We start from the raw sequence: 23,868 nt of genomic DNA on the forward strand, positions 1-23,868 counted from the left end.
ATAGTAAAGGGTCGTCTTCGCCGCTACGGGGAATAAAACAGCCAATATCTGAATCATTTAACCTCTTGTTCTTTCTCTCTCCTCTTTTATTTTTTTAAATTGTATCTTTTTTCATATTTGTGTGTAAAACCCGTCTTTTCCTCCGCTGCGTCTCATCCTGCCCCCATGTTTTGGATTTGGGTTATAAAACGTGTTATAAAACGTTGTTTTGGGGATTTGGGGCCCCTCCCTCTTTGGTCCTCCCCCTCCTGCTCCTCTGGCTTTCCTTCGGTTCCCCTCCCCTCAAACGAAGTCTTTGGAGATGGCCTCCACAAAGTTGGGAGCGGACATGAGGATGGAGATGGTGCAGATGATGTTGAAAACGCTGAACGCCACCAGACACAGGCGGTCGATCACCGCGCCCGCAAACTTCCACTGGTCGGCCGCGCCGCTGACCTCGTCCTGCTCCCGGAATCGATCCGCCACGAAGCGCACCTCCTCCAGGATGGCGTGCAGCTGGGGGTCTCCCACCGCCGAAGCCGAGCACCCTCCCAGACCTCCGCCCCCCCCGCCGAAGCCCCCTCCGCTGGAGACCGTGCTGGGGCAGCCCGTGTCCATATTAGAGGCAGGAGGTGGTGGGGAGCTGCAGAACTGAGACGGCAGATGCGGAGGTGGGCTTCCCGCTACTCTTGGAGGACCGGTGGAGATATTGTTCCTCTGGATGGGCTCCGGGAGCCCCGCGGAGTCCTCCACGCTCTGGAAGCCCAGGTAAACCAGGTTCCCGTTGTTGTTGGCGCTGGACTGGGCGTGGACGTGGGGCTGCCCCGCGTGCAGGCCCCCCGGCTGGAGAGGGGCCAGGCCCTGAGGGTGCAGCGGGTGCAGGGCGTGATCCGGAGGGTTGGGGATGCTGCCGCTCTGGGAGCCCGAGGAGCAGCGACGCAGGTGGGGGGCGCAGGGGGGCCGCTCCGGGCTGTCTTTCTCTCCGGGCCGCTTCATGCGCAAGAACCAGGCGACCCACTGCAGCAGGACCAGCTGAACCTGAAACGGGAAAGGTGGTGGAATGGAGGTGGTTACCCATAATAAGGGCGGAGACACGACAGCTGAAGCAGCAGGAATTTACTCTGACGCCAGCAACACGGTGATATTTCATGCCGAAACGCATCTAAATGTGTGTATAATAAAGATGTGTGAGCCAGCGGCACCTGCCGCGTGTGGGTGACGCCGCGTGCCATTAGGTAGCGCTCGCTGTCACGCTCCAGAGAGGAGCTGCAATTGCTGAAGAATAAACCCTCCATTATGTGCACTTCTTGACTTCCTCTCATCATTGACGCTCTTTGGTGTTATTACAGGGCTGCAAAGGCCCGAGTGGGCTTCTACTAACAGGAGCTCTTAAAGCTTCCCCCCCTGTGGCTGAAGCTAAGCAATCATTTGACTTTCCGCTGCCGTTAGCGCCCTGCTACATTGGCTATGGTTTTATAAAGTGAACAAACCAGGAGAAATATGAGGAGAACATCCTCCCACAGGTGACTCTGATCTGCACATCATGATTAAATCCAGAGGAGTGGGTTAAGTTCTCATAACCAGGCGATATTTGTGATCTTTTAGCCAGTGTAGTGATAGTTTAGAATTATGAGTGATTGATTCTTAAATACTATCAGCTAACGTGTAATTCTGTCCCAATCCTTGAAATTCCGATACATTTTCCTGGTATTTTTCCCAGTCTTCTGTGCTCTAAAGAGAATCTGTCCTCTGGAGGAAGACCACGTGTCCCCTGGACTAACATACTGGAACCACTGTGAGTCCTGATGGGTACCGGGAGTCCAATCAGAACCTTTGTGTCCAGATGGCGCAGCGAGGGTGTTTAGCGGGCAGGTTGAGGCTGCCGCCGATGTCGTCGATGCTGTCGGTGTCCAGGCTGCCACGATCAGATGGCTGCTCGCACCGATCTGGGTCGCATTAGTTAGCGTGTTAATTGGCCATCAGAGCGTCCGAAGAGGCCATCCATCAGCCGAGCAACCTTTCCACGCATCGATGCGCCAACTGCTCCATTTATGCGTGAACTTTGTTCCAATGCCGGGAAGAGTTTCTTTTTTTCCCGGATACTTTTCCCATCCGAGTGCAGATTTATCACTTATTTCAATTTAAGAGACATTTTCAAAAACAGGAGGATTTGCATTTTTCTGACAGCGCCAAACAGAAGGCGAGGCACCTAAAAGTGTTAAATCAAATCCGCCCACATCTGCGGAATCTTTGGAAAAGCACTGCGAGGCAGACTGACGCCTCTGCGTGATTCACAGCCGAGAAGGTCGGAGACTTTCTTTTTATTTGAGAGGAGGCAGCTGGCAGAGTGTGGCCCAGGTAGCAGAGCAGATGGATGAGAGCAGGGCGGAGCGCCGCTGCTCAAACAGAGCTTAGTGAAGGCCAATGCATCAGCACACAGCTGCGATCTACAGGCTCACCCATTTGGGCATGTTTCCCCCGTTCGGATCGTGATGGTGGTACTGCAGAACCACCACGGTGGCGACCACTGACATCCCCACGATGATCATTATGCTGGCAAAGTACTGACCTGGGAGAGAGACACGCTGTCACATTCCACCATTTACACACTGTAGCTGCACTTATATATTATAATCTGATGATTGGGCTTCGCACCGATGAGAGGGACGGAGTCGGAGGTGGCCGGCATGATCTCTGCCACCAGCAGCATGAAGACGGTCAAGGACAGCAGGACGGTGATACCTGCGGGCCAGAGAGGGGAGAGGCGTCAACGTCCGTCCCGCCTTTGGAAACGCCTCGTCCCACTTGTGCTGAGTCGCCTCGCTGGCATAAGTTCTGAGGCAGGACCGTCTGACTAAAGCCACTCTGTCCCCAAGTCTCTTCCATCACATTAAGTGACAGAGTGTTTTCCTGGAAGGCACTGAGCAAGCTCTCTCCCCCTAATCAATCCCCCGGCTTTAATTACATCAATAGGTTAATTGGCCGTGTTTCTGAGACTTGGCTTTTTTTCCCCCCCGTTAGAGAAATGCTGCCTCGTGCAGTCGGCGCCGAGCTTGAGACGCTGCGACGGCGCCGTCGCTGCTTTCCTTCCTCAGATTAAAAGATATTTGGCCATCAGACAAATCTGACGAAACGTGGGTGACAGACACAGATGTGCTCCGTCTCTCCGCCTTTCGTGCGGCTTCCCGACTCGTCCTCATCCGATACGTCTGAATTCCCCGTCCCACTCTCGCTGTCATCTGCATTTCAACCCGCTCGCGTTCCCGCCCTCGTTTCCTTTTTTAAGAAAATGTTCATTTTGCTCTGCCTGTGTTGCCTCCACACTGCAGATGTTTCCATCTAATGATGTCACTCTCCTCACCATGCATTGCTGCACTGGCTTAGTTTGTGTTGTTCTACTGTTCAAGCAGTATTTTCAACAGGATTCCAATCATTTTTTACATTTTTTACAGTCCAAACTGCTGAATAAGTGTATTTTCTGTCGGCTGGCCTCAGGTCGTACCATCCCTCACAGACTGGACACTTTTCTTTTACCCTCAGATCTTCTATAGTCTGGCTGATATTTACTGTTTTCAATGGATTCAATGTGCGTGTGTAACGTGTCTGGAAGCAGTACTCTGCCGCACAGAAAGGGGGCGACAGCGAGCCGACAGGTTCTCGTCGCTGCTGCTAATTTCTTGATGAACTTTTAACGTTAACAAAGACCTTTGACCCTTGCACCTGTCAGGACATCACCGATTCCGACCGATCGAATGAAACGAATGCTAACTACCAGCTGGAGGGAACCCTCGGCAGCCACGCCGACGGGCTGCACCAGACTCAACGACGCTCATGACGGATCGCCAGGAAAACGGCATCATGCATAATATTTACTCGTTATGTGACGCGGATGACGATCCCAAACAGAACTTAAATGCTCCCATCAGTCGTGTGATAGAGACATTGAAAACGTCGCCTCACCCAGCGAGATTTTCTCCCCCGAGTCCGCCGGCAGGACGAAGATGAGCAGAGTCATCGACGACAGCAGCACGCAGGGGATGAGAAGATTCAGGGCGTAGTAGAGCGTCCGCCGGCGAATCGCCACCACGAACGTAACGGCCGGGTAAGGCTCCTTACAGCAGTCGTAAAAGACCTCGTTCCTGGTCCCAGGAACCCCTGGGGGGGTGGAGACAGAGAGGAATGGGCTTTTAGGCTCTGGCAGATTCTCGTTAAGGCAAAACATCACTTATATTCACCGATTAGGTCCCATTCCCCGTTGGCCATGTAGCCCGAGATGTCGGCCTCGTTCATCTGGAGGTCCAGCAACCAGCCGTCGTAGGTCCAAGAGCCGAACTTCAGCTCACACCTCTGGATGTCGAAGGGGAACCAGCGGACGTCCACGTTGCAGGTGCTCATGAAGATTCCTGATCGGGAGATGAAAGGATGAGCGGCTTCGCAGGGGTCCGGGCATTTCCTCCAAACCCAACCAACGTGCGTTTGTTCTCTAAAGCTGCGGCACCACCAGCATGTAAATGAACGACGTGCATGTCCACAGAGACCAGAACAGAACCGGGCTGGAGGAAAAAAGCTGTGTCCACAAATGCGCCCTGGCTTTGCTGGGCAGAACGAGCTCACGCGCTCTGGCCTGATCACGACGCCGAATAAACACGCCGGTGTCCTGCAAATGTAAGTACGGCGTCAGACGGCGCCTGCAGGGGTCGCGAGCAAACCCCGACCCTTCAACTAATTACACACATAAACCCAATCAGCCTGTCGAGATGTTCAAGAGCCCACAAAGCCGAGTTGTTAATTAAGTCTCGGTGCTCCAAAGATGCTTGTTATGAAGCCGTCTGCATGCGAATCATGCAAATGACGTGGAATTAACGAGTAGCCGGAGCTGGGAAATCAAATTATTGACAGCGAGGGCTCTGATATGATCACCTTTAGACTTCATAGGCGTAACAGAACCTGCATCCCGGCTACAAGGACGGCCGACTCCGAGCCCCCTCCTGAGTGCTCGCAGACGTTGGCCGATCAAGGCGTCGGGCTGTTGCTCGCTGGGGAGGTGGCGTTTAGCTTGGTGGCCTAGTTCAGTAGGCGGGTGTGAGGATGGAGAAGTGAACCGAACCAAAGCACATTCAAACCAGATCAAAGGACGATCCAGCCGTTTTGATGTTTTGGCGGAGCACGACCTGCTTCCGTAATTTCCAGGTTCCACCTGCAGCTAAAGTCCCATAATTGGGTTTTTTGCAGCATCCACCAGCAGCTTTTCCCTTTTTGTTCACAGAGGGAAAAGAAAGACACACCAGGTTTTCCACTCGGCTTGTGCGGGGCCATTAAATATGAATCCAGCATGTTGGGAATCATCCATTTCGCCATTTACTCGGGCGTCTCCCCCGCTCCCCCCTCCCCCCTCCCCCCTCCCCTCCTCCGCTATCTTTGTACTCAGTCTCTAATTGGCTCTGGTCCAAATCGCAGTATTAAGGAACCGTGTTTACCTTCAGCAGCAGCCCATTAATATACAGCGGCTGAGTGGAAATGATAGTGTGGCTTTCCGAGCACTTTGCTGTGGCTCCACCCCACCTGGAATCCAGGGATTTATACTGAGCCCGTTGTAATCTGAGAGAATGGGAAGCCTCGTGGGGCCCCAGGGGGGCCGTTACTGTCACAGGCCGCTACGCGTCTGTTTCTCCACAGGAAACGGACTCCTGCATTTTCTATTTATAGGAGTTCCTCACATGCAGCGGCGTAACAGGCAAATAACCAGGGATGGAGTTTTATACTCATGAATTATTGAGGGCGAGTTTAAAAACACAGGAGAGTTTGCAGGATGAGATGCTGCGGCCCCCACCGCGGGAACAGGGGGAACAGGAGCGGGGGCGGGTGCTCACCTGGGGGCTGGTACTCGGCGTAGCCGCTGGAGTTCACCAGGACGTTGGTCTTGAAGGTGGAGTCAAAGTCGTCATCTGCACTGAGGAAGGAGGCACAACGTGAGGTGGCGAGGGGAAAGGCGCCGCGGGGGCGTCCTCGCCTGTTCTTACCTGTTGTAGAGCAGGATGTCCGGAGTCCAGATCTGGTCCGTGGTGAAACGGAGGTTCTTCACCCCGGGATGCTCGCTCTGGTTCCACTGGAGGTAGTGGTCGAACCAGCTCTGAGACACACACACACCTTCTTCATGTTTACCTGGGCCTCGTTTACTCCCAATGCAGCTCAAAGCCTTTATTTACACGGTAAACAGCAAATAACCACAAGGAGACTCGGAGTTCTCACCATCCGCAGCCAAATGTTGGTGGTGAGGATCTGGTTCTTCTCATCCTGCAAAACATTGGAAAACACCCTTGAAAAAGCTGCGGTTGTTTTTTATTTCTCCGTCCACCCTGATAAATAAATGCCGCTGTGTTGTGTTGGAGCGGAGCCAGAAGTGGGAATTTGGTTTACGGACGGCTGATTTCGTCTCTGCAGCGGCGCCGCGGCGCGGACGCGTCGGGCTTTGCTGCTTCACGCCGGTCAGAGACCTCCAGGGATCCTGGAGGGGATCAAACCAAGGAAGCGTGCTGGCGAGAAGAGCTGCGGACTGTGAAACTGACCACGTCCATGATCTGGATCAAGCTGAGCGTGAACACGACGGTCAGGGGCTGCGAGTCGTTGGCCACCGGCCGCTCCATCCGGTTGTAGTCCTTCAGGAGGTTCTTCAGCAGGGTCCTCTGGTGAGGGCCTTGCAGCGACACTATGAAGAATATGAGAGCATAAATCTGACAAACCGCCCTCCCTGTAACGCAAGGCCGGCCTAATAAACCCCGACACGACGCAGATTACATCACCTTGAGCCACGCCACCACAGATTAACTCTAAACGTCCTTTAAAGTCAAATGGAGACAAGAAAACAAGTAAAAGCTGCGGGATGGGCGGGAAAACAATGGAATGGAAAGGTGGGCAGCAGGAGAGAGCGATGTCGTCTTAAACTGCACAGAAGCAAAACTAAAGATGGAAAAAAGTGGAGGTTTAATGACAAAAACTGCCAGAAATAAAAGCCTGAGCTGGTATTGAATTCATCACATTAGAGATCGGTCAGATTCCATGATTCCATTATTCTATTTTACTGTAATTCTATTATGAATGAGGCGATCGATCGACTGGACCGAGGCTCCGAAGGAGAGTTTGGTGAACAAAAGACACTTTAAACCGCAGGAACTCTTATCAAGGCTCAATCTAATGAAGGCGTGAGCGGGTCGGTCTGAGCTGCCCCAGCAGCACCGTTCGGCTGAGGGACGCAGCCTTGGGCTTCACTGGCCCTGGCGACGCATTCGGAGAGCAAACAGCGGCACAGTTTAAAATGTAAATGCTGCTTCTGTCTCGGGGACGCGTCCTAACAGCCGTGCAGCATCCTCTTCAATTATTCAAGCCGAGCTGGAGTCTCACGTACGGAAGAAACCTTCGATTCCAGTTTCTGGGGCCAACGTCTCCCTCAGTGGAACCGGTCTGGTCCTCTGACACCTTTTACCGTGTCAGCAAACTCCTAAAAATGGCATCAGAAAGTTTCTGGAGCCCAATCGGCCACAGCGAGCTCGTCCTGCCCAGCGGTGGAGGAGAGCCTCCACAGGCGGTCCTGATCCGTGACCCGGCGGGTGCAGGTGCAGAACCCCCTGAGCTGGACACCTAAACGGGCTTGTTGCATGTCAACGACGCGACAGGCAGCGAATGTTGAGCCCGAGAGATGACGAAGCAGCAAACGACTTCTAACCCGTCAGGTCAACTGAAGATCCAGAAAAATAAGAATCCGTTTGTGGAGGGGAAAAAATAAAGGATGAATAAGGAGATCGAGACGAGCGCGCAAACAGGTGAGACTTGAATCTGGATACGAATTCGGGTTTTTGGGGAAGATGAAGCACCGACTTCTATTCCTGCGCTGCTATTTAACCCACTTTGAGGTCCTCCCCGAGAACGGGAGACGGGCAGGCGAGCAGAGAGACTGACCGTGGATCAAGCGGCGAGTCCGGAGAAGAGCAGAGCCGGCGACTGCCACATCCTGGTGGTGAGGAGCGGGAGGAATCGGGAGGCACGACGGGAGAGAAGCCGCGGGTGACCGAGGAGGAGGAGCTGGAGGTGGCGGTTGGAGGGGGGAGGGAGGAGAGGAGAGGAGAAGGAGAGGAAAAGGAGAGGAGAGGAGAGGAGAGGGGAAGACAGGCTCAGGAATCTGCTGGAAATTCCCTGATCTGCATCCAGTGTAGAGAGAAGTGTGAGCGTGTGAGTGGAGAGAGGAGGAGGAGATGATGGCTGTGAGCATCCTCTCTCTCTATTTTGATCGCCCTCCCTCTCTCTACCCTGAATAAATATGACAACATGACAGGAAAATGCCAGGGAACGAGGAAGAGGAAGAGGAAAGGAAGAGACTTGAAGGAAGCTGCTGCTGCTGAAGATGATGATGATGAAGATGATGATGATGATGATGGTGGTGGTGATGATGATGATGGTGGTGGTGGTGATGATGATGATGATGATGGTGGTGGTGATGATGGTGGTGGTGATGATGATGATGGTGGTGGTGATGATGATGTGATGGTGATGATGGTGATGATGATGTGATGGTGGTGATGATGATGATGGTGGTGGTGATGATGGTGATGGTGGTGATGATGATGATGATGAGATGATGGTGATGATGTGGTGATGATGATGGTGGTGATGATGATGATGATGATGTGGTGATGATGGTGATGATGGTGATGATGGTGATGTGATGGTGGTGATGTGATGATGGTGATGATGAGGATGAGGATGATGATGATGATGATGATGGTGATGATGATGGTGGTGATGATGGTGGTGATGATGGTGATGGTGGTGATGGTGATGATGATGATGATGATGTGGTGATGAGGGTGATGGTGGTGATGATGGTGATGATGATGATGATGATGATGATGATGATGATGATGATGATGATGATGATGATGCACACCATTTTTATTTACTGGGACAGAATCCTGAATATGTGCGAGCATGTGGAATTATCTCCATTTGAGCCTGGATTTGTGCTTAATTGGATTTTTTTCTAATCTGTGTCTTGATACAAAAACAGCTCATAAGCAGAAATCTGCCATAATTGCAGATTATCGTTAGTTCTAAAGTAGGTTCGGGTTTTATTACATTATTTTGACACATTTTGGATTGAAGCAAATTCTGTCTGTACCTGTGTGGGATTTCTCCAGTTTCCTCCCACGGACCAAATAACATGCCTTGTGTGTGTGTGTGTGTGTGTGTGTGGACTGGTGTATTCCTGTCTCGTTGATTTGGACTAAATTCTAAATATCTGCTTCTCTTCCCGATTCCATCCCATGGAATGACGAACCTTCCCAGGTTCCTGCTCCACTCAACAGGGCCGGACTGAGGGTGAGAGCCACACACATCATTAAACTCTGCTCCTCATTTAGCCTCACAAAGTGCTGATGCAGGGACAGATGCAGCAGGAAGCTGGGGGAAGAGTTAGACTGTATAATAGATTACCCTATTACTGCAGCTGCCCTTTGGAATTACCCCTCTCCTGTCAGGCGTCCAGAGCATTCCCCAGACACACATTCATGCTCGGCTGCACGCGAGGATTGAGAGTGACCCTCTGAGTCAGAAAAAGAAGGATGGCTCACTCTTTGGGGTTAAAGCGGACCGATGTGACACAGGCAGCAAGGACAAGTCATGAGAAGCGTCATGGGAATATGAAAACCAAATGAAAACCAAATGTCAGAGTGTGATGCACAGAGACACTGTGCGAAAAGAGGCCAAAAGCCAACAGCAAAATTCATTACGCTTCATTTAAAAAAATAAAACTAAAAATAAATTAAAAAAGCCAAATTGGAGTCACCGGTGCGTTGGCGCCATCTGGTGGCTACCTGGAGCATCAGCACACAGAGCAGAGTGAGGGCGTGTTCGAGCCGGTGCTGAAAGGAGCATTCTAATCAGATCACAACACAGAGGTGGGTGATCATGGGGCGAAACCAAGCTACAGGATGCTGATATTTAGGGGAAGAAAATAAATACACGCCAGGTGTGGATAACAGGTGATGCTGACAGTCTGATAGTTGTGCTGCCTGCGACTGTGACAGCAGCGGTGGTAGCCACCGCCATCGTACATCATCCCTGCTAACAATGCAGCTGCCGGGCCTGCTGTGCTGTTCGCTTTTAATTACTCTGCTGAGTGGATCAGGCTGGCTCTTGTGCTGACTTGTCACAGACACTTAGTGGGTTTGTTATCGACAAAAGCGGCGGTCTGCATCTGCTATCTGGCAAAGTCTGTTTGTGAGAGGAGTCGAGACCGAAGAAGAAAAGAAGAGACAAATTAGCCCATTACTGAACGTCAGGGCCAGTTGTGCTACATGTAGCTACAAGGCTAAAACACCCCAAGTTATCGGTGGATGTCTTGGAGATGATGAGGCCGCACGAAGGTTCTTGGTTTGAGTCCCAGCCATACATTTCCTCTTTAGTCTGTTTGGACTAATAATGGGCACCGAGACCTCCATGTTTCCAAAGTGGAAGACATTTTGAACAATCAGGACTCTTCCCAGGAGCGTGGTCACCCAGGCTCAGCTCCAGAGATCCTGGGTGCAGATGGGGGGGGGGTAGAAGCCCCAGGAGGTTAATGGTGACGGCAGCACTCCCGCTGAACGGAGCCTGATTTCGAGCACTCAGGACCACAGACTGGGCCAAAGGCTCCTCTCCAAACAAGATAATGGCCCTGAACAGCTTAAATTCGTGTTCACACTCCTCAGTGTCACGTTTCCACTGGATTTGGAATTCTTTTATAGCTTTAGCACAAGGGGACAACATAAAAAGCAAAATGAGGTTTTTCCCATTGACCAAATGATCCCAAACAGATCAGATTAAGACAAAAGGCTAAACTGAATTAAAGCTAAACGTGAAGCAGGTTGTTGCAGCAATCGGCGGACTCCAAACATCCCCTTTAATTTCGCTGTCGCGGCAGCAGAAAGTAATTGAAGACGCGCTGGCTAGCAGCCACGCCGGATGACAAATTAACATATTTAGCGAGCAGCAGTCAGGATTTACAGGCTCTTGGCTGGAAGCGCATTAATTAGAACCCTCACAGATGCTGCGCATCCTCGTTCCTGTTATGAAAGACGATGGACGCTGCAGCAGGAGCTCCGTTCCTCATCTCAACAAGAGGGTCAGCCATGCTCGGACCCTGCTGCCCCTCCCCAACCCTGCTGCCCCTCCCCAACCCTCCTGCCCCCCCCCCCCCCTCCCGATAACTTGAACTACACGTTGTCTCGGGATTAGAGAACTCCTTCCTTTATCCTGCTGTCCGGATGCATGTGACCCCCTCTGCTCTTTAGATCCCTCCATTTGGAGGGGGTTCTCTTCTCTGCCCATCTGTTAGGAGGATTAATAAACGATGCTGAATGTCATTGTCATGACTTTAATGCTTAATGCTCCGGCCCGTTAGGTTAACGGCCACATCATTGATATTTCATAATCTCATAAGCATCAGCGCTCTGTTTCTCTTGATTAATCTCCAGTTAATCTGCGCCCATTGATATTGAGGACTACTTTTCCCTTTAGAAGATAAGATTAATTTATATACATACACACACACACACACTCACATATATATATGTATAAACACACACACAGAATTTAAAACAGTTAGAACTCACCTAAATGTGTACAATTAAATGTTCACCTTTGGTGTTGTGCAGGATTTAATACACTTTCTTTTTTGACAGGCCTCACATGTCCCCAAACACACACTCACACACACACTCAAACTCACACACACACACTCACAGACACACACACATGCGGGGGGGGGGGTTCTGCCAATCCCGGCTGAAAAAACTCCGACAGATGACTCATTATATGTCTTTGCTCCCTGCAACATCTGCAATTTAAAGTCTTTGTGGTCATTAAGCCCCTGCAGCTCTGAGGAGAGACCCTGATGGTCCCGGCGCCGCCCGGACCTCAGCCAACGGTGGAACAAATGTAGGAGAACGCCGCGGAAATGGCACCGCCGTCATTTGCAGGACGACTCTGTAACCTTTGCGTGAGTCTATGGGAGGAGCACCCAGATGCTGAGGCTTCTAATGGACCGCTGGAAAGTGAGAACGTTTTCGGACCCGCTGGTCTGATCTGATCACACCGGAGATCCCTGCTGCTGCAGTTTTGGGGGGGGGTTGTGAGCCCGAAGCCGTTGAACAGCCACTGTCAGACCGCTGAACAGGTGAGAGAGAAAAGATTTCTGTTGCGTTAAATGAAATCTGAAATATTCAGAGCTGATCCAACATTGACCACTTCCAGGATCTGGAAAAAGAGATCCGGCGACCCGCCGCATTCTAACCTCCTGACCATGGAGCCGTCTCCCTCGATGAGCGTGTCGGTGGCCGATGGGGACGGACTGGAAGACCAACAGCCCCTCCTTCCTGCCAGGACGGCGCCCCCGACCCAGTCCTGCACGCCACACTGTGGGATCCACCAAAACCTCCCAGCGCCGGCCGATCAGACGCTGTGGCTGGACAGGACCCAGGCCATGGCCTCCACGCCGCTATACAACGGCCACCTGTACGTCAAGCCGTCGCCTCGGTGCAAAAGAAAAGGAGACAAAGTCAAAGAGAAGAAGGGCGAGAAGAAGTCAGGGGGGAGGGAGCAAAGGTCACCACACGTGGAGAACAACCACAGGGGCAGAGCCAAAAACACGGGGACACACAGACTCCGGGAGAGAGCTGACGTCCCCGCGTCCCCCAGAGCGTCACCCTTCAAGAGCGCCTGCGGGTCGCAGCGCCTGTCCGGTCACGTTTCCATGGAGATGCAGGAACACCACAGTCTCCCGGAGATCATCATCACCAGCAAGGACGACGACCTGCGGCCCCACGACCACACGTCTCACTGTCAACAGGGCCCGTCTGAGGCCAGGGGCCTGTTACCGGGAGCTGGGCAGAGCTCCGCCCACTGTCCCCGTCCCCCGCCGCGCCCCAAGGGCAAGGCGGGGGACAAGGACGAGACGTACTGGAGGAGCCACAGCATCGGCTGGCGGCTGCTCCACAGGAGGGCTCTGTTCCTACGGAGGCAGCGGCTGAACGACTGCGCCCTGGCGGTGGCGATCTTCGGGGTGGTGATGATGGTGCTGGAGACGGAGCTGTCCTGGAGCGTCTACAGCAAGGTCAGGCAGAAAAATGGAGGCCCCGTCCACCGCGTCGGGGTGTAGAAATAACGTTGTGGAGAACGACCTCACCTGAAATAGAACAGGTCGATAAGATGGTGTCGATGATGTCATGCAAACGGGTTATAAAGAAACGATGCATCTGACGGCCCTGTCCTGTCTGTCTGTCTGTCTGTCTGTCTGTCTGTCTGTCTCTCTGTCTGTCTGTCTGTCTGTCTGTCTGTCTGCCTGTCTGTCTGTCTGTCTGTCTGTCTGTCTGTCTGTCTGTCTGTCTGTCTGCCTGCCTGCCTGTCTGTCTGTCTGTCTGTCTGCCTGCCTGTCTGTCTGCCTGCCTGCCTGCCTGTCTGTCTGCCTGCCTGCCTGTCTGCCTGCCTGCCTGCCTGCCTGCCTGCCTGCCTGCCTGCCTGCCTGCCTGTCTGCCTGCCTGTCTGTCTGTCTGTCTGCCTGTCTGTCTGTCTGTCCTGCAGAGCTCCATCTACTCTCTGGCCATCAAGGCTGTCATCAGCCTGTCCACCGTCACCCTGCTTGGCCTCATCGTAGCGTATCACTGCTGTGAGGTGCAGGTACCACTTCTGCTCATGTTTCTGAGTTCATGATGGTCCCAGACCCCCTGAAGGTCCCCCACACACAGCAGAAATGATGTCACACACTTCATTACATCCCATAGGCCACCCCCCCCCCCCACACACACACACACACACACACACACACCTGTTTATTTTCTGTTTTCACCTGATCTGAATGTAAAAATCACCGCTCTGTCCCCGCATCTCCACCAGCTCTACGTTCACGACATCGGCGCTGAAGACTGGCGCATCGCCATGACAACCGACCGGGTGGCTCTGGTGGCCCTGGAACTGGCGGCCGTGGCCATTCACCCCTATCCGGTGGGCCTGGTTTCGTACTTCGAGCAGTCGCTCCTGCGCGCGCCGCCTCGCCTGTCGCTGTCAGAGACGGAGCTGGAGATCATCCTGGCCCTGCCCATGTTCCTCAGGTTCTACCTGCTGGGTCGGGCCATGATGCTGCACAGCCGCCTCTTCACGGACACCGCGTCCCGCAGCATCGGGGCGCTCAACAAGGTAGGGGCGCGTGTGTCTGCGGCCGGGACGCTCAGCACTTTAACGCCGCTCCGTGTCTGCTCGGCACCTTCGGGTCGGTTCTGTCCGCAGCTTCTTCACCGTCTCCACGCTGCCGCCTGTCCAAACGGTCCAATAACTTTGGCTGCTTGGTGCTCGACTTGCTTCTGTGTAACTGTAAAGTGCCTTTTGGTCAAGTTACAGTCAGACCGACACACTCGCAGGTGATGTCATCAGCCAATGACGTCAGGAGCGGCGGCGCCAGGACCGCCGGCCCTCCTGGACGTGGGATTTAGATACCAAGATCCATCTTCCCACAGTGGTTTGGACTGGGTTTCCTCTAACACCGTCTTACGCGCACATCTGTTTCTGTCACATCCAGGTGGGCCCAGAGGTCTGTAGCGGTCTCAATCTTGAGACTCCAACAGTTTCACTCTCGTGGCGTCACATGCTCCTCGCCGGCTCTCCCCTGTTCGTCTGCTTTGCTCTCCACCGTCGAAATCCACCCGGCTAATCCCTCGGCTCTTACAAACGCTATTCAAGAGTGACGAAAACGACCTTTGTGCCCTCTCTGCAATACCCGCTGTCCGTGTGTCGGGCTAGATTGAGAACACGTTTTCCTATCCCCCGCCTCCTCTCTATTATATAATCCCAATTGGTAAAGTGTTGCCCTCAATCATCTGGCTGCGTATGCGGGAAGTCGTGACGTCAGTGTGTCGCCTGTGTTCCCCAGATACACTTCAACACTCGATTTGTGGGGAAAACGCTGATGACCACCTACCCAGGGACGGTGCTGATGATCTTCAGCGTCTCTCTCTGGGTCGTGGCGGCCTGGGGTTTACACGTGTGTGAGAGGTACGGGGCCGTAAAGCCACGCGCATCTAGAACCGTCTTTATTGGACTTCTGGAAAGTTGCGTTTAATCCAACAGGCATCACAACTACAGAGACCTCAGCAGCAACTACATGGAGGCCCTGTGGATGGTCTCTGTTACCTTCCTGTCTATTGGTTACGGAGATGTGGTGCCTCACACCTACTGCGGCCGCAGCATCTGCCTCCTCACTGGGATCATGGTGGGAAATTTATGAGCTTTTTTCCCCCCGCGATCAGATACAAATTCTGACCCCTCCGATTTCCCTGCGTGACCCTCACAGGGAGCCGGCTGCACCGTTCTGGTGGTGGCGGTGGTCGCCAGGAAGCTGGAGCTGACCCGAGCAGAGAAGCACGTTCACAACTTCATGATGGACTCCCACATCTCCAAGAGGGTATTTTATACTCTCCTTAACGCTTTTGTTTTTGTAATAAATACAATAGAATTCAAGATAAACCGACCAGTAAAACACTGGAAATGGGATGAATTCCCTTCAGCGCATTTAAAATCTGATAAATAGTGAGGGTGTGGATTCTTGTCGATGCTCTGAATGATGTTAAACACATTTTTGGGGGGGATTTCTTCACCACAACATGCATGTGTGTACAATTATGTCTTTAGCTCAAGATCGCCGCAGCAAATGTGCTGAGAGAGACCTGGCTGATCTACAAACACACTAAGCTGTCAAGAGACTCCACCAGAGTCCGAACGCACCAGCGGAAGCTGCTTCTGGCCATCCACCAGTAAAATCTGACCCTGATCACGTCACAATCGCAAAGGAAACAGGGAATTTCAGCTTTGTTTCCTTGGCTACAATAGTAACGCCTGATGTGATGATTATAAACACACTCCACATTTGTGATATCATCATAAACACAATCATAACATTTAGATTTAGTTGTCATTAATACCAATATTATTTCTGGCTACATGCAGAGATTTTGGTAGGTGTTGAGAATTATGTGAGCGACGGTGCCCCCTAGCGGCCGAGCGCAGTAACGTCCTGCACTAAACGGACAGACGTTAACTTTTTAATCTTTTTAAATTAATATCGTTTAGCAACTTTTTGAAAGCAGAAACGTGTGTCCCCAGGCTGCGGCGCATGAAGATGGAGAAGAGGACGTTTGCAGATCAGAGCAACTCACTTGTGGATTTCTGCAAGGTGAGAGAGGCAAGTGAACGCATCATGTTTAGCGTGCGACGCGTGAAACCTGATTTAGTCGCATCTAATGTTTCTTCTGCGTGCGTGTTCCTCGCAGATGCACAACCTGGTGTATGACGTGCTATCAGAGGTGCAGAGCTGCAGGGCGGACCTGGACACGCACATCTACGCGCTGGAGAAGAACGTGGAGGAGCTGAGGGAGGGCTTCAGGAGCCTCATGCCGCTCCTGTCCAGCACGCTCTCCACCCAGAACTCCTCCATCCGCCACCTCCTCAGGGAGAGGGAGGTGAAGACGGACACCCAGTGGGACAAAGTGAGGGAGGATCAATAGAAGGTCCCCAGAGTCGCGCTTCAAACATGGAAATTATTAAATAGGTAGAGCTGTGTTGTCATCTAGCTTAGTCCCAAGGTTTGTTTCCCAGCTTAGCGTTAGCGACTTAAAGAACAACCCTGTACAGCTTTATAATATTACTGTTAGCTTTGTGTCTAAACCCTTCTCATTTTGTTGGATAAAGTCATGTGGATATTGCAAACGTGAGCAATAGTGAATTAATGTACTTTGTAATAAAACTCGTCTGTTAAACGTCTGGTGTTCACCAAACTGAGCTCTTTAATGCAGGAAAATGACGCCAAAGCTTTTGTTTAGCCAAAACAACATTTTATTAAGAGAGACGGGTTGGAGGGTGGAGTTACAGCGGCCACCAGTCAACACGACAGTGGAGATCCATCTGAAGTCTGTCTCGGGGTCTCATCTGATCAGTCCCCTGGTCCCGCCTGCTGTCCTGCACAAGGCGCTGATATCAACCGGTCCATTCCCTCCTCTCGCCCACAGCTCCGGGGAGGACCGCTAATGCTGCTTCCTCCTGAATGAGCACCCTGCCACAGGAGACAATGATGGTCAGACTAAGATAGACAAAAAAAGAAGCAACACAGTAGGAAATTCCTGCCGGCTGAGCACGCCATTGTCCAACAGTGCTGATACAAGAGTTGTTTTAGGAGCCAACTCTGGAGCTCTTCCCACCACCGGTGTCCTGGACACCAGCCGTGCAGGAGGGCTCCACTGATGCGTCCCAGGACTCACCCTGCTCTGGCAGGTCATGCCGCCCAAGGCAGCACCCCGTAACAACAGGGATTTGTGTGCTCAGCCTTCGAAAGGGGGGAGCCAATAATTGAGCCCAACCCTTCTGCAAACTGAGGTCGCTCTGGCACCGGAATGAGACTGGAAGGCCACCAAAAAGGAAGTCCAGTCACTTGACGGTGCACGTGGAATTTCAAAGGCTGCAGTGCAATTTACCAAAACCCGTTTACCAGTTATCCCCAGATTGATTGGTCACCAAAAATATTTGACACCATCCATGTTGTTGTGCTTCAGTCTTATAACCGGGGGGGATTAGATGAAACTGTGGCACAAAGCCATTAAATGTAACAACAGTTTTAATATTAAGAGTTTCCTAATTGATTGGAATGCATTCTAACATGCAAAAAAACAACTAAACTCTTAAAAAGAACATCTCAATTCCTTGAATCCAAATGTGATTGTGTGGCCGTACTGACCCTCTGTGAGACGGGCTTTGCCTCCCGTGGGCTGACACAGGACCGTGGAACAGCCAACACACAGCACGACCGTCTGAGCATGACTGAACACCGTCGTGATCTTGTAGCAGCCTGAAAAATGGACAAAGAAAGAGGTTATGACACCGACATCTGCCTTTACATCAGGGTGGATGAGTGGGAGATGCAGAGCCTACCTGGACATTTCACATCCATAAAGTAAGAGTTGGGACTCTGAACAAGACGCTTCTTCTTGTGCCTCCTCTTCTCCTCCTCAGGGGATGGGTGCAACAAGTCTTTTGCGAGCTTTAATTTTTTTTTTAGGAAAGAGCAAACGATCAAAAAAAAATCACGTTAGTCACATCGGGGATTTAAAATATCGCACCGGTGATATCTGACAAACGACACTCGGCTCATTCTACACAGTGATACGGTTATTGTAGATTATTTGGTAGAACGATCATCAATCCGCAGATATCGGCGTGTTCTAGTCAACAGAATCTTGAGGCTTCTCCACCGGCCTACGTCCCCCAACTTCGACCGCACGCTACGCATTTAGATCCAGCAAGTTATATTATCAGAACACTCGGTACAATTAGTGATTAAGGCATCGAATTGGTTCCAGACCTACAAAGAACTAGAGTGTTGCTGAAAATTTTGAGTTTTAGCACGCTCCTGTGCTTCTTTAACTGGCTCCATGTTCGCGGTATGTGCGCCGCCATCTTGTGTCACAATGCGCTCAAACGTCTACAATTAATTGTTCAAAACTGGGCCAAAAACCCAATGGAACCGTGTGAAACCTATATCAATTGAACCGCTAACTTCTTAAACATCCGATGAGCCCCGCCTCGGTTCTCAAATGTGGGTCTAAATGGTAGAAATGTCATCTTCCAACGGCTTGTGAATACTCACTGGCATGTTGGCGAGAAAAAAGCCGTTGCCGAAAAGGAGGCTTTACCGGAAGCAGCGGCCTGATATTGGTTGTTCCTTTCAGCTCAGACCGGATATGACGACAGTCACACGACATTTTTGTCGTAACGAAAATTTTATAATGTTTTACTTTTTTTTTAAAAATGGCAGCGACTTGTTTTATTCACTATTATAAATAAACGAACGTTCCAAGCGTGGAGAACAATAGTCTATAAATACGGTCGTTAGGGACAGTTTTAACCTCTTCCTGCTGACGTTGCTGTCTTTGTACAATCACTACACTGCTATACTCTCTCTCTCTTTTTACAGTATTTTTTTACAGTGTCCTAATGTTGAGCAAAGATCATTTTGATATTTATATATGTACTGCTGGAAAGGCACCAAAACAAAATTAAGCTGACACTGACAAAAAAAATGAATTGGTTTTCTATGAACATTTATACTGTGGAAATATGGGATAACAGCTGCTCTGACATTTGCACAGCAACACTAAAGTACAGGCAGACTAACTGAGACAGATTTGGTCAATTGATTACATTTATTTTCATTACATAATTGGAGTTTCTACAAAAAGCTTGAGGGCTACAGTCAGACCTTGTTTTGTGAAGGTTTATGAACCTCCAATGTGTTTTAACGGTGTCCCAAATCGTCTTCTGCAGATATGCGTTTCCTTGATAAATGGACACTGATAACTGACTGGAAATCAGGGGGGAAGTTACCTATGTTAATTATGTTAATTAACTATGTTTTAATCAATTTAATAGGAAATCATATATGCGACAGTGAAGATTCCCACTACAGCATTTTTTACCAGTTGTACAAGAAGTCATGCCTCCTTTTTCATCGTATCTGTCTCTTCACATCGTAGTTTTTCAAATGCATCCTCTCTGGGGGCCATTACCTCCTTTATTTTTGCGTAATCGTCACAACCAGGTGAGAAGCCATTTCTCTAAAAGGCAGATTAAAAAACATTTGTTAACTTATATATGGGTTACTTGTGCATGTCTGTATTTAGACTGCATTTATTGTCTACTGCATGTATATACTGTATTGATTATGTCCGCATAATCCATTAGTTAAATGGAAGAGTAAATATTGATTAATATCAATGAACAGCCACTAAATAATACGTCAACATGAGTGTGTTGAGCCCAACAGAAGGGTCCAATAAATGTAACTTGACAAAAATGTGGAAAAAAGAGAAGAAGAATCACGCTGATACAACCACAGTTAGACGCTTCCGATGACAGTGGCACAAAATGACATTACATCATTTGCACATTTAGTTGTACACACAGCTCACACCTGCAGACGGAGACGCAGGAGGCCTCCAGCCTCACTCTGAACTTCTAGTGACTTCAGGAAGACAGGGAGTGACTTCTCTGTCATTTTATTGCCTACACAAACACATACACACACACATCCTTATACTACCATCTTTGGAAGGACTAAACTGATCTAACCATGCCAATTATATTCCTAAAATTAGCCTGAGCCCAATTCTTCAATAGAGCTGCTAATTGGGAAACACATGAAGTGAAAAATGTTTTTAAAACTTAATATTTCTATAGTTGGGCCTGTTAATTTCAAATTACAGTGCATGTTACATTAGCTGTGGTAGACGTTCATTTTATTTAATCTAACCACAAGCTGACCTGACAAGTTGAGGGAGACGAGAGTTGTATTTCCAGGCATCATAAGCTCACCGTCCCTCAGCTGGATTTGTGTGTCTAGCAGGGGGCTCAGTAACTCCACCGGCTCAGCCTGAAGTGTGAGAGGAGACGGCCAAACAATGCACAGTGCATTTTAATAGGAAGAATTGCTATGAATGCTTTGTTAAAGATAGTTGAGATCTCCCTGGTTAAAAGTTAAAAAGGATTGATTTTTAATCCCTGAGTCAAGTCTTATCACCTGAGGTGCAGATTCTATAATGCATGCTCAGAAGAAAAGTTGTTTTAAGTTGGGGTTTTTTAAAAGTTAGTCTAAAACAAGACACAGAGTTTCAGTTACTGAAAATTAGGAATATAGTACAAGTGTAACTAAGTCAAAGTGTAACTGAGAGTAACTAAGGCCAGATAGGGAAGAGTTAATGTGATTTAGACTGTTTCTAAATGAGGAATTGGTATTAAACAGTTTACAGCCCTTCATATATCTGGAGGATTTACATTGATATAAATGATGAAAATCAAGAACTGAAATGATAGAGTGTTAAAGTTTGAATTTTTTTGTCTCAAGTGTAAAGTATTCAGCTTGCTGCTGAGGCTAATTGCTGCCTTTAATCTTCAAAAGAAACATCATAAATATGGAGAAGAGCCTGGTCAGGAAATTCAACTTTCTTTAAGGTGGAGGATTTTATAAGAGGTGGATGGAGGATGAGCGCTTGGATGAAGGAAGAAGCGCAAGGGCTGTTCTCGCCTCCACCTTAGGGAAGGTGAGCATCCCCTCCACCAGGTTCCTGGGGCTCAGAGCAGATGTTGGACAGCTGGATGAACAGGCACCACCCAGAGATCCAACTTACAGCCTTTCTCTCCATGAGCTTGATCCTTTCCTCAGCCTCTTCATGGGTAAGAGCAAACTCACCGAGGATCTGATGAAATAGGTGAAGGAATCAAGCTGTACAATAAATAACGCGGCCCTCTAACATTAAATAAATAATAACCCGAGCCAGCTGAGTAGCGCCAACGTCTCCAATCTGATTGTTGGATAGCGAGAGACAGACCAAAGTGCGATTCAGCCGCAGACCCTGGTGGAAAAGAGGAGGAACATTACTGAAGCGGCCTTGAGAGCAGCTACTGCAGGTCCTCTGTTCAGGATTATACCTGTGCAATATGTGCAGCACCTTCATCACCGATAGAATTAAAGGACAGATTGAGTGCCAAAAGTTTCTTGTTGGTAGAGGAGATTGTTGACAGAGCGGAGCCGATTAGACGAGCACCCCCGTCTCCCATTCGGTTGTTTTTCAGAGCTAAATGAGTGAGACTGGATTAAAGGGGAACAAAACCAAGCAGGAATAAGAGTGGATATATTATTTCAGTACTTTTTAAGCACTTCTTACAAACATCCACTCTTATATATTTAAAAGTTGTGTGATATCCATTTTCACGCAGGTCTTTAATTGCTCATTACACTTTCAGGAACTTTAAACCTTATAATTGATTAAACGAAGCTGAGTACAATAGTTCACTGAATTATAGAAGTGTGTGAATGTAACTTGCTGTTTATTAAAGCTTTATAAACATGCTTGATGTCTCACCTGCTGCTTTCAGACAGAAGGAGCTGGTAGCTCTGCTCTGACAGAGGGTTGCCCTCCACCGTCAAAAAACTGAGATAACACAAAAATAAATGCTCTTATGTGTAAGAAATTTACACGTTGCTGAATAAGCTTCATTAAATTTGACTTTCTGTTGCTCGTCCCCGCCCGAGAAGACAGAAACGGTGTGAATGAGAGCCGAGGCCACTCACCGGAGATGTGCGCACAGCGGTACCGAGCTCAAGAGAGACGCGACAGCCCGATCGGTCAGGCCAGCCAGAGAAAACCTGCAACGCAGCAACAGTCGTCAGAGCGGATGTTCAGGACATCACGGTGTTTCTCCAACACCCTGAGGCAGAAGCTCGTCCACCCAGTAAGGTGGTGTGTGCAGCCCAGAGCGGCGAGGAAGGCCCAGACCTGGACGTTGGGGAGACTAAACACCCGCTTCACAAGCCCATGTACAGTGTTACAGGTTCTGGCCAGGGAAGATAGATGGTTGAAGAGAGGTGTGAAAGAAGCCATCTATGTCAAACTGGGAGGACCATCATTAACCAGAGGTGGGGCTCTGAGACATCACCTCTCGCCTGTTTATTATACAGTCCTGAAAATCCTCCCCAGAGGCCGTTCACACATGGCCACTAACCAACCCCATTAATAATGAGGGCTGGGGCAACCACAACCAGGAGACTGAAGGTCCAGAGGTGTTACCCGGTCCTGAAGAGTACCTGGACCGCCCAAAGGGTCAGCTAGAACTGATGAAGCCTCTTGGGAGAGAGGTGAAACGTCTTCATGGAACTCAAGCAGTGTGATTCAATGACCAGAATTACCAGGACCTGGAAGACTGGGAACCCTCACAGACCCATCGGGTCATCACTTACTCTATCTTCTGCAGCTTGCTCAGGGAGGGGAGCATCTTCTGGAGTATCTTGATAATATGGTCATCGACCTTCCATCCTGAGTGCATTTGAAATGGCGGTCAAACGGGATCAACCAAATAAAGGCATAGATGGTCGTAACAATGGTCGTTACCAAAAATCTTGAGACTCTTGGCAGTGAGGGGGTCTTCATTGTCCAGCTCCACTTGAAGACATCGTTTGGACCAGGAAGGTGCAGCATTTGTGTTTGTGCTGCCATCAGCTGAGGAAAAATTGTGGCAACTATGAGTCGGGGAACGTAACACGAGGTAACATGCAGTTACAGCTTAAATACAAATCTTATCTTAAAAATAATAAACCAAGTAATAAACTTTGCATTAATAAATGCTGCGTATGAACTGATCAAGTCCTTCTTTTCTACCTGACTTCTTGGCTCTGGTGTGGGCCGGTCCCTTGATGAGGACACTTGGGGAGTACTTGATGCCCAATAAATTGCAGAGGGCAGCAAAGTCCACCTCCACATTGCCTGAGCACTGATATTCATCTTTTGGAGATTGTTAAAGTGCAATCACGCAACTGCTTTCTGTAACCAAAAACGCAGTATGATACTTACCAAAAGTCCGAGCAGACGGGTTCGCACGTGGACTCTGACCTGCAAACGCCACAGCAAAACACGTTTGTTCATTAAACGCACCTCAAAGTTGGTACAGAAGAGCTAGCAAACACAGCTGGTGTTGCATCACTGACAGGTTGAATGTGTGCAAAATTGATGTTTATAAAAGTTAAATGTGACTCGGGAAAACACGGATAATACAACCTTTACGATTTAGGGAATCGTCCTTAGAAATCATTGGATTAAGTTTCTCTTTCCGAATTTTTCCGCGCATTTTATGGCAAATTGCGTGCCGCTACAGCCAAAAGGACGAGACGCTTACGGTCGATGTTGCTATGGTAACAACGGGTTTCGAAATCACGCGAGATTTCGTTTGGGAAGTGCTTAAAATACCGACGTCACTCGGGCACGAGCGCTACAT

At 49.8% G+C, this 23,868-nt stretch overlaps 4 protein-coding genes and 1 non-coding gene across 11 annotated transcripts; 1 reads left to right on the forward strand and 4 right to left on the reverse strand.

Moving 5' to 3' along the window:
- Nucleotides 1-53: 53 nt before the first annotated feature.
- chrna11 (cholinergic receptor, nicotinic, alpha 11) lies at nucleotides 54-8,317 on the reverse strand. Of its 3 annotated transcripts, none has more exons than XM_057020451.1 (10): nucleotides 7,382-8,317; nucleotides 6,546-6,685; nucleotides 6,229-6,273; nucleotides 6,000-6,109; nucleotides 5,850-5,929; nucleotides 4,215-4,382; nucleotides 3,940-4,134; nucleotides 2,635-2,721; nucleotides 2,439-2,548; nucleotides 54-1,017 (listed from the first exon to the last, which is right to left on the reverse strand). In XM_057020451.1, the coding sequence occupies exons 2-10, from the start codon at nucleotides 6,621-6,623 to the stop codon at nucleotides 283-285; spliced, it is 1,608 nt and encodes a 535-aa protein (XP_056876431.1). In that variant the 5' UTR covers nucleotides 6,624-6,685; nucleotides 7,382-8,317; the 3' UTR covers nucleotides 54-282. The 3 variants fall into 3 exon arrangements, with proteins under 3 accessions (XP_056876431.1, XP_056876432.1, XP_056876433.1); XM_057020452.1 differs by having other exon boundaries at nucleotides 7,933-7,937; XM_057020453.1 differs by lacking the exons at nucleotides 6,546-6,685; nucleotides 7,382-8,317 and having other exon boundaries at nucleotides 5,850-5,924; nucleotides 6,229-6,250.
- Nucleotides 8,318-12,192: 3,875 nt separating this feature from the next.
- LOC130518102 (small conductance calcium-activated potassium channel protein 1-like) lies at nucleotides 12,193-16,815 on the forward strand. 3 transcript variants are annotated; one of them, XM_057020447.1, is made up of 9 exons: nucleotides 12,193-13,120; nucleotides 13,588-13,683; nucleotides 13,900-14,199; nucleotides 14,930-15,051; nucleotides 15,127-15,268; nucleotides 15,350-15,460; nucleotides 15,688-15,809; nucleotides 16,159-16,228; nucleotides 16,326-16,815. In XM_057020447.1, the coding sequence occupies exons 1-9, from the start codon at nucleotides 12,215-12,217 to the stop codon at nucleotides 16,557-16,559; spliced, it is 2,103 nt and encodes a 700-aa protein (XP_056876427.1). In that variant the 5' UTR covers nucleotides 12,193-12,214; the 3' UTR covers nucleotides 16,560-16,815. The 3 variants fall into 3 exon arrangements, with proteins under 3 accessions (XP_056876427.1, XP_056876426.1, XP_056876428.1); XM_057020446.1 differs by having other exon boundaries at nucleotides 12,194-13,120; nucleotides 16,159-16,237; XM_057020448.1 differs by lacking the exon at nucleotides 13,588-13,683 and having other exon boundaries at nucleotides 12,200-13,120; nucleotides 16,159-16,237.
- Nucleotides 16,816-16,864: 49 nt separating this feature from the next.
- On the reverse strand, nucleotides 16,865-18,791 carry rps27.1 (ribosomal protein S27, isoform 1). The gene is made up of 4 exons (XM_057020457.1): nucleotides 18,692-18,791; nucleotides 17,977-18,085; nucleotides 17,783-17,893; nucleotides 16,865-17,104 (listed from the first exon to the last, which is right to left on the reverse strand). Exons 1-4 carry the CDS (start codon nucleotides 18,695-18,697, stop codon nucleotides 17,076-17,078), a joined length of 255 nt encoding a protein of 84 aa, XP_056876437.1. The 5' UTR covers nucleotides 18,698-18,791; the 3' UTR covers nucleotides 16,865-17,075.
- Nucleotides 17,362-17,491, reverse strand: LOC130518838 (small nucleolar RNA SNORA35). Its single transcript, XR_008948151.1, has one exon. It is a non-coding gene; the product is annotated as a small nucleolar RNA SNORA35 (small nucleolar RNA).
- Nucleotides 18,792-19,128: 337 nt separating the features above from the next.
- On the reverse strand, nucleotides 19,129-23,793 carry lrrc71 (leucine rich repeat containing 71). 3 transcript variants are annotated; one of them, XM_057020455.1, is made up of 14 exons: nucleotides 23,652-23,793; nucleotides 23,448-23,486; nucleotides 23,256-23,378; nucleotides 22,989-23,096; nucleotides 22,838-22,913; nucleotides 22,172-22,246; nucleotides 21,963-22,031; nucleotides 21,529-21,688; nucleotides 21,369-21,452; nucleotides 21,228-21,296; nucleotides 20,365-20,473; nucleotides 20,015-20,106; nucleotides 19,521-19,658; nucleotides 19,129-19,405 (listed from the first exon to the last, which is right to left on the reverse strand). In XM_057020455.1, the coding sequence occupies exons 1-13, from the start codon at nucleotides 23,719-23,721 to the stop codon at nucleotides 19,536-19,538; spliced, it is 1,197 nt and encodes a 398-aa protein (XP_056876435.1). In that variant the 5' UTR covers nucleotides 23,722-23,793; the 3' UTR covers nucleotides 19,129-19,405; nucleotides 19,521-19,535. The 3 variants fall into 3 exon arrangements, with proteins under 3 accessions (XP_056876435.1, XP_056876434.1, XP_056876436.1); XM_057020454.1 differs by having other exon boundaries at nucleotides 19,129-19,658; XM_057020456.1 differs by lacking the exon at nucleotides 22,172-22,246 and having other exon boundaries at nucleotides 19,129-19,658.
- Nucleotides 23,794-23,868: the final 75 nt, after the last annotated feature.

This window comes from Takifugu flavidus, chromosome 21 (genome assembly GCF_003711565.1).
Source record: "Takifugu flavidus isolate HTHZ2018 chromosome 21, ASM371156v2, whole genome shotgun sequence".
NCBI classification, from domain to species: Eukaryota; Metazoa; Chordata; class Actinopteri; order Tetraodontiformes; family Tetraodontidae; genus Takifugu; species Takifugu flavidus.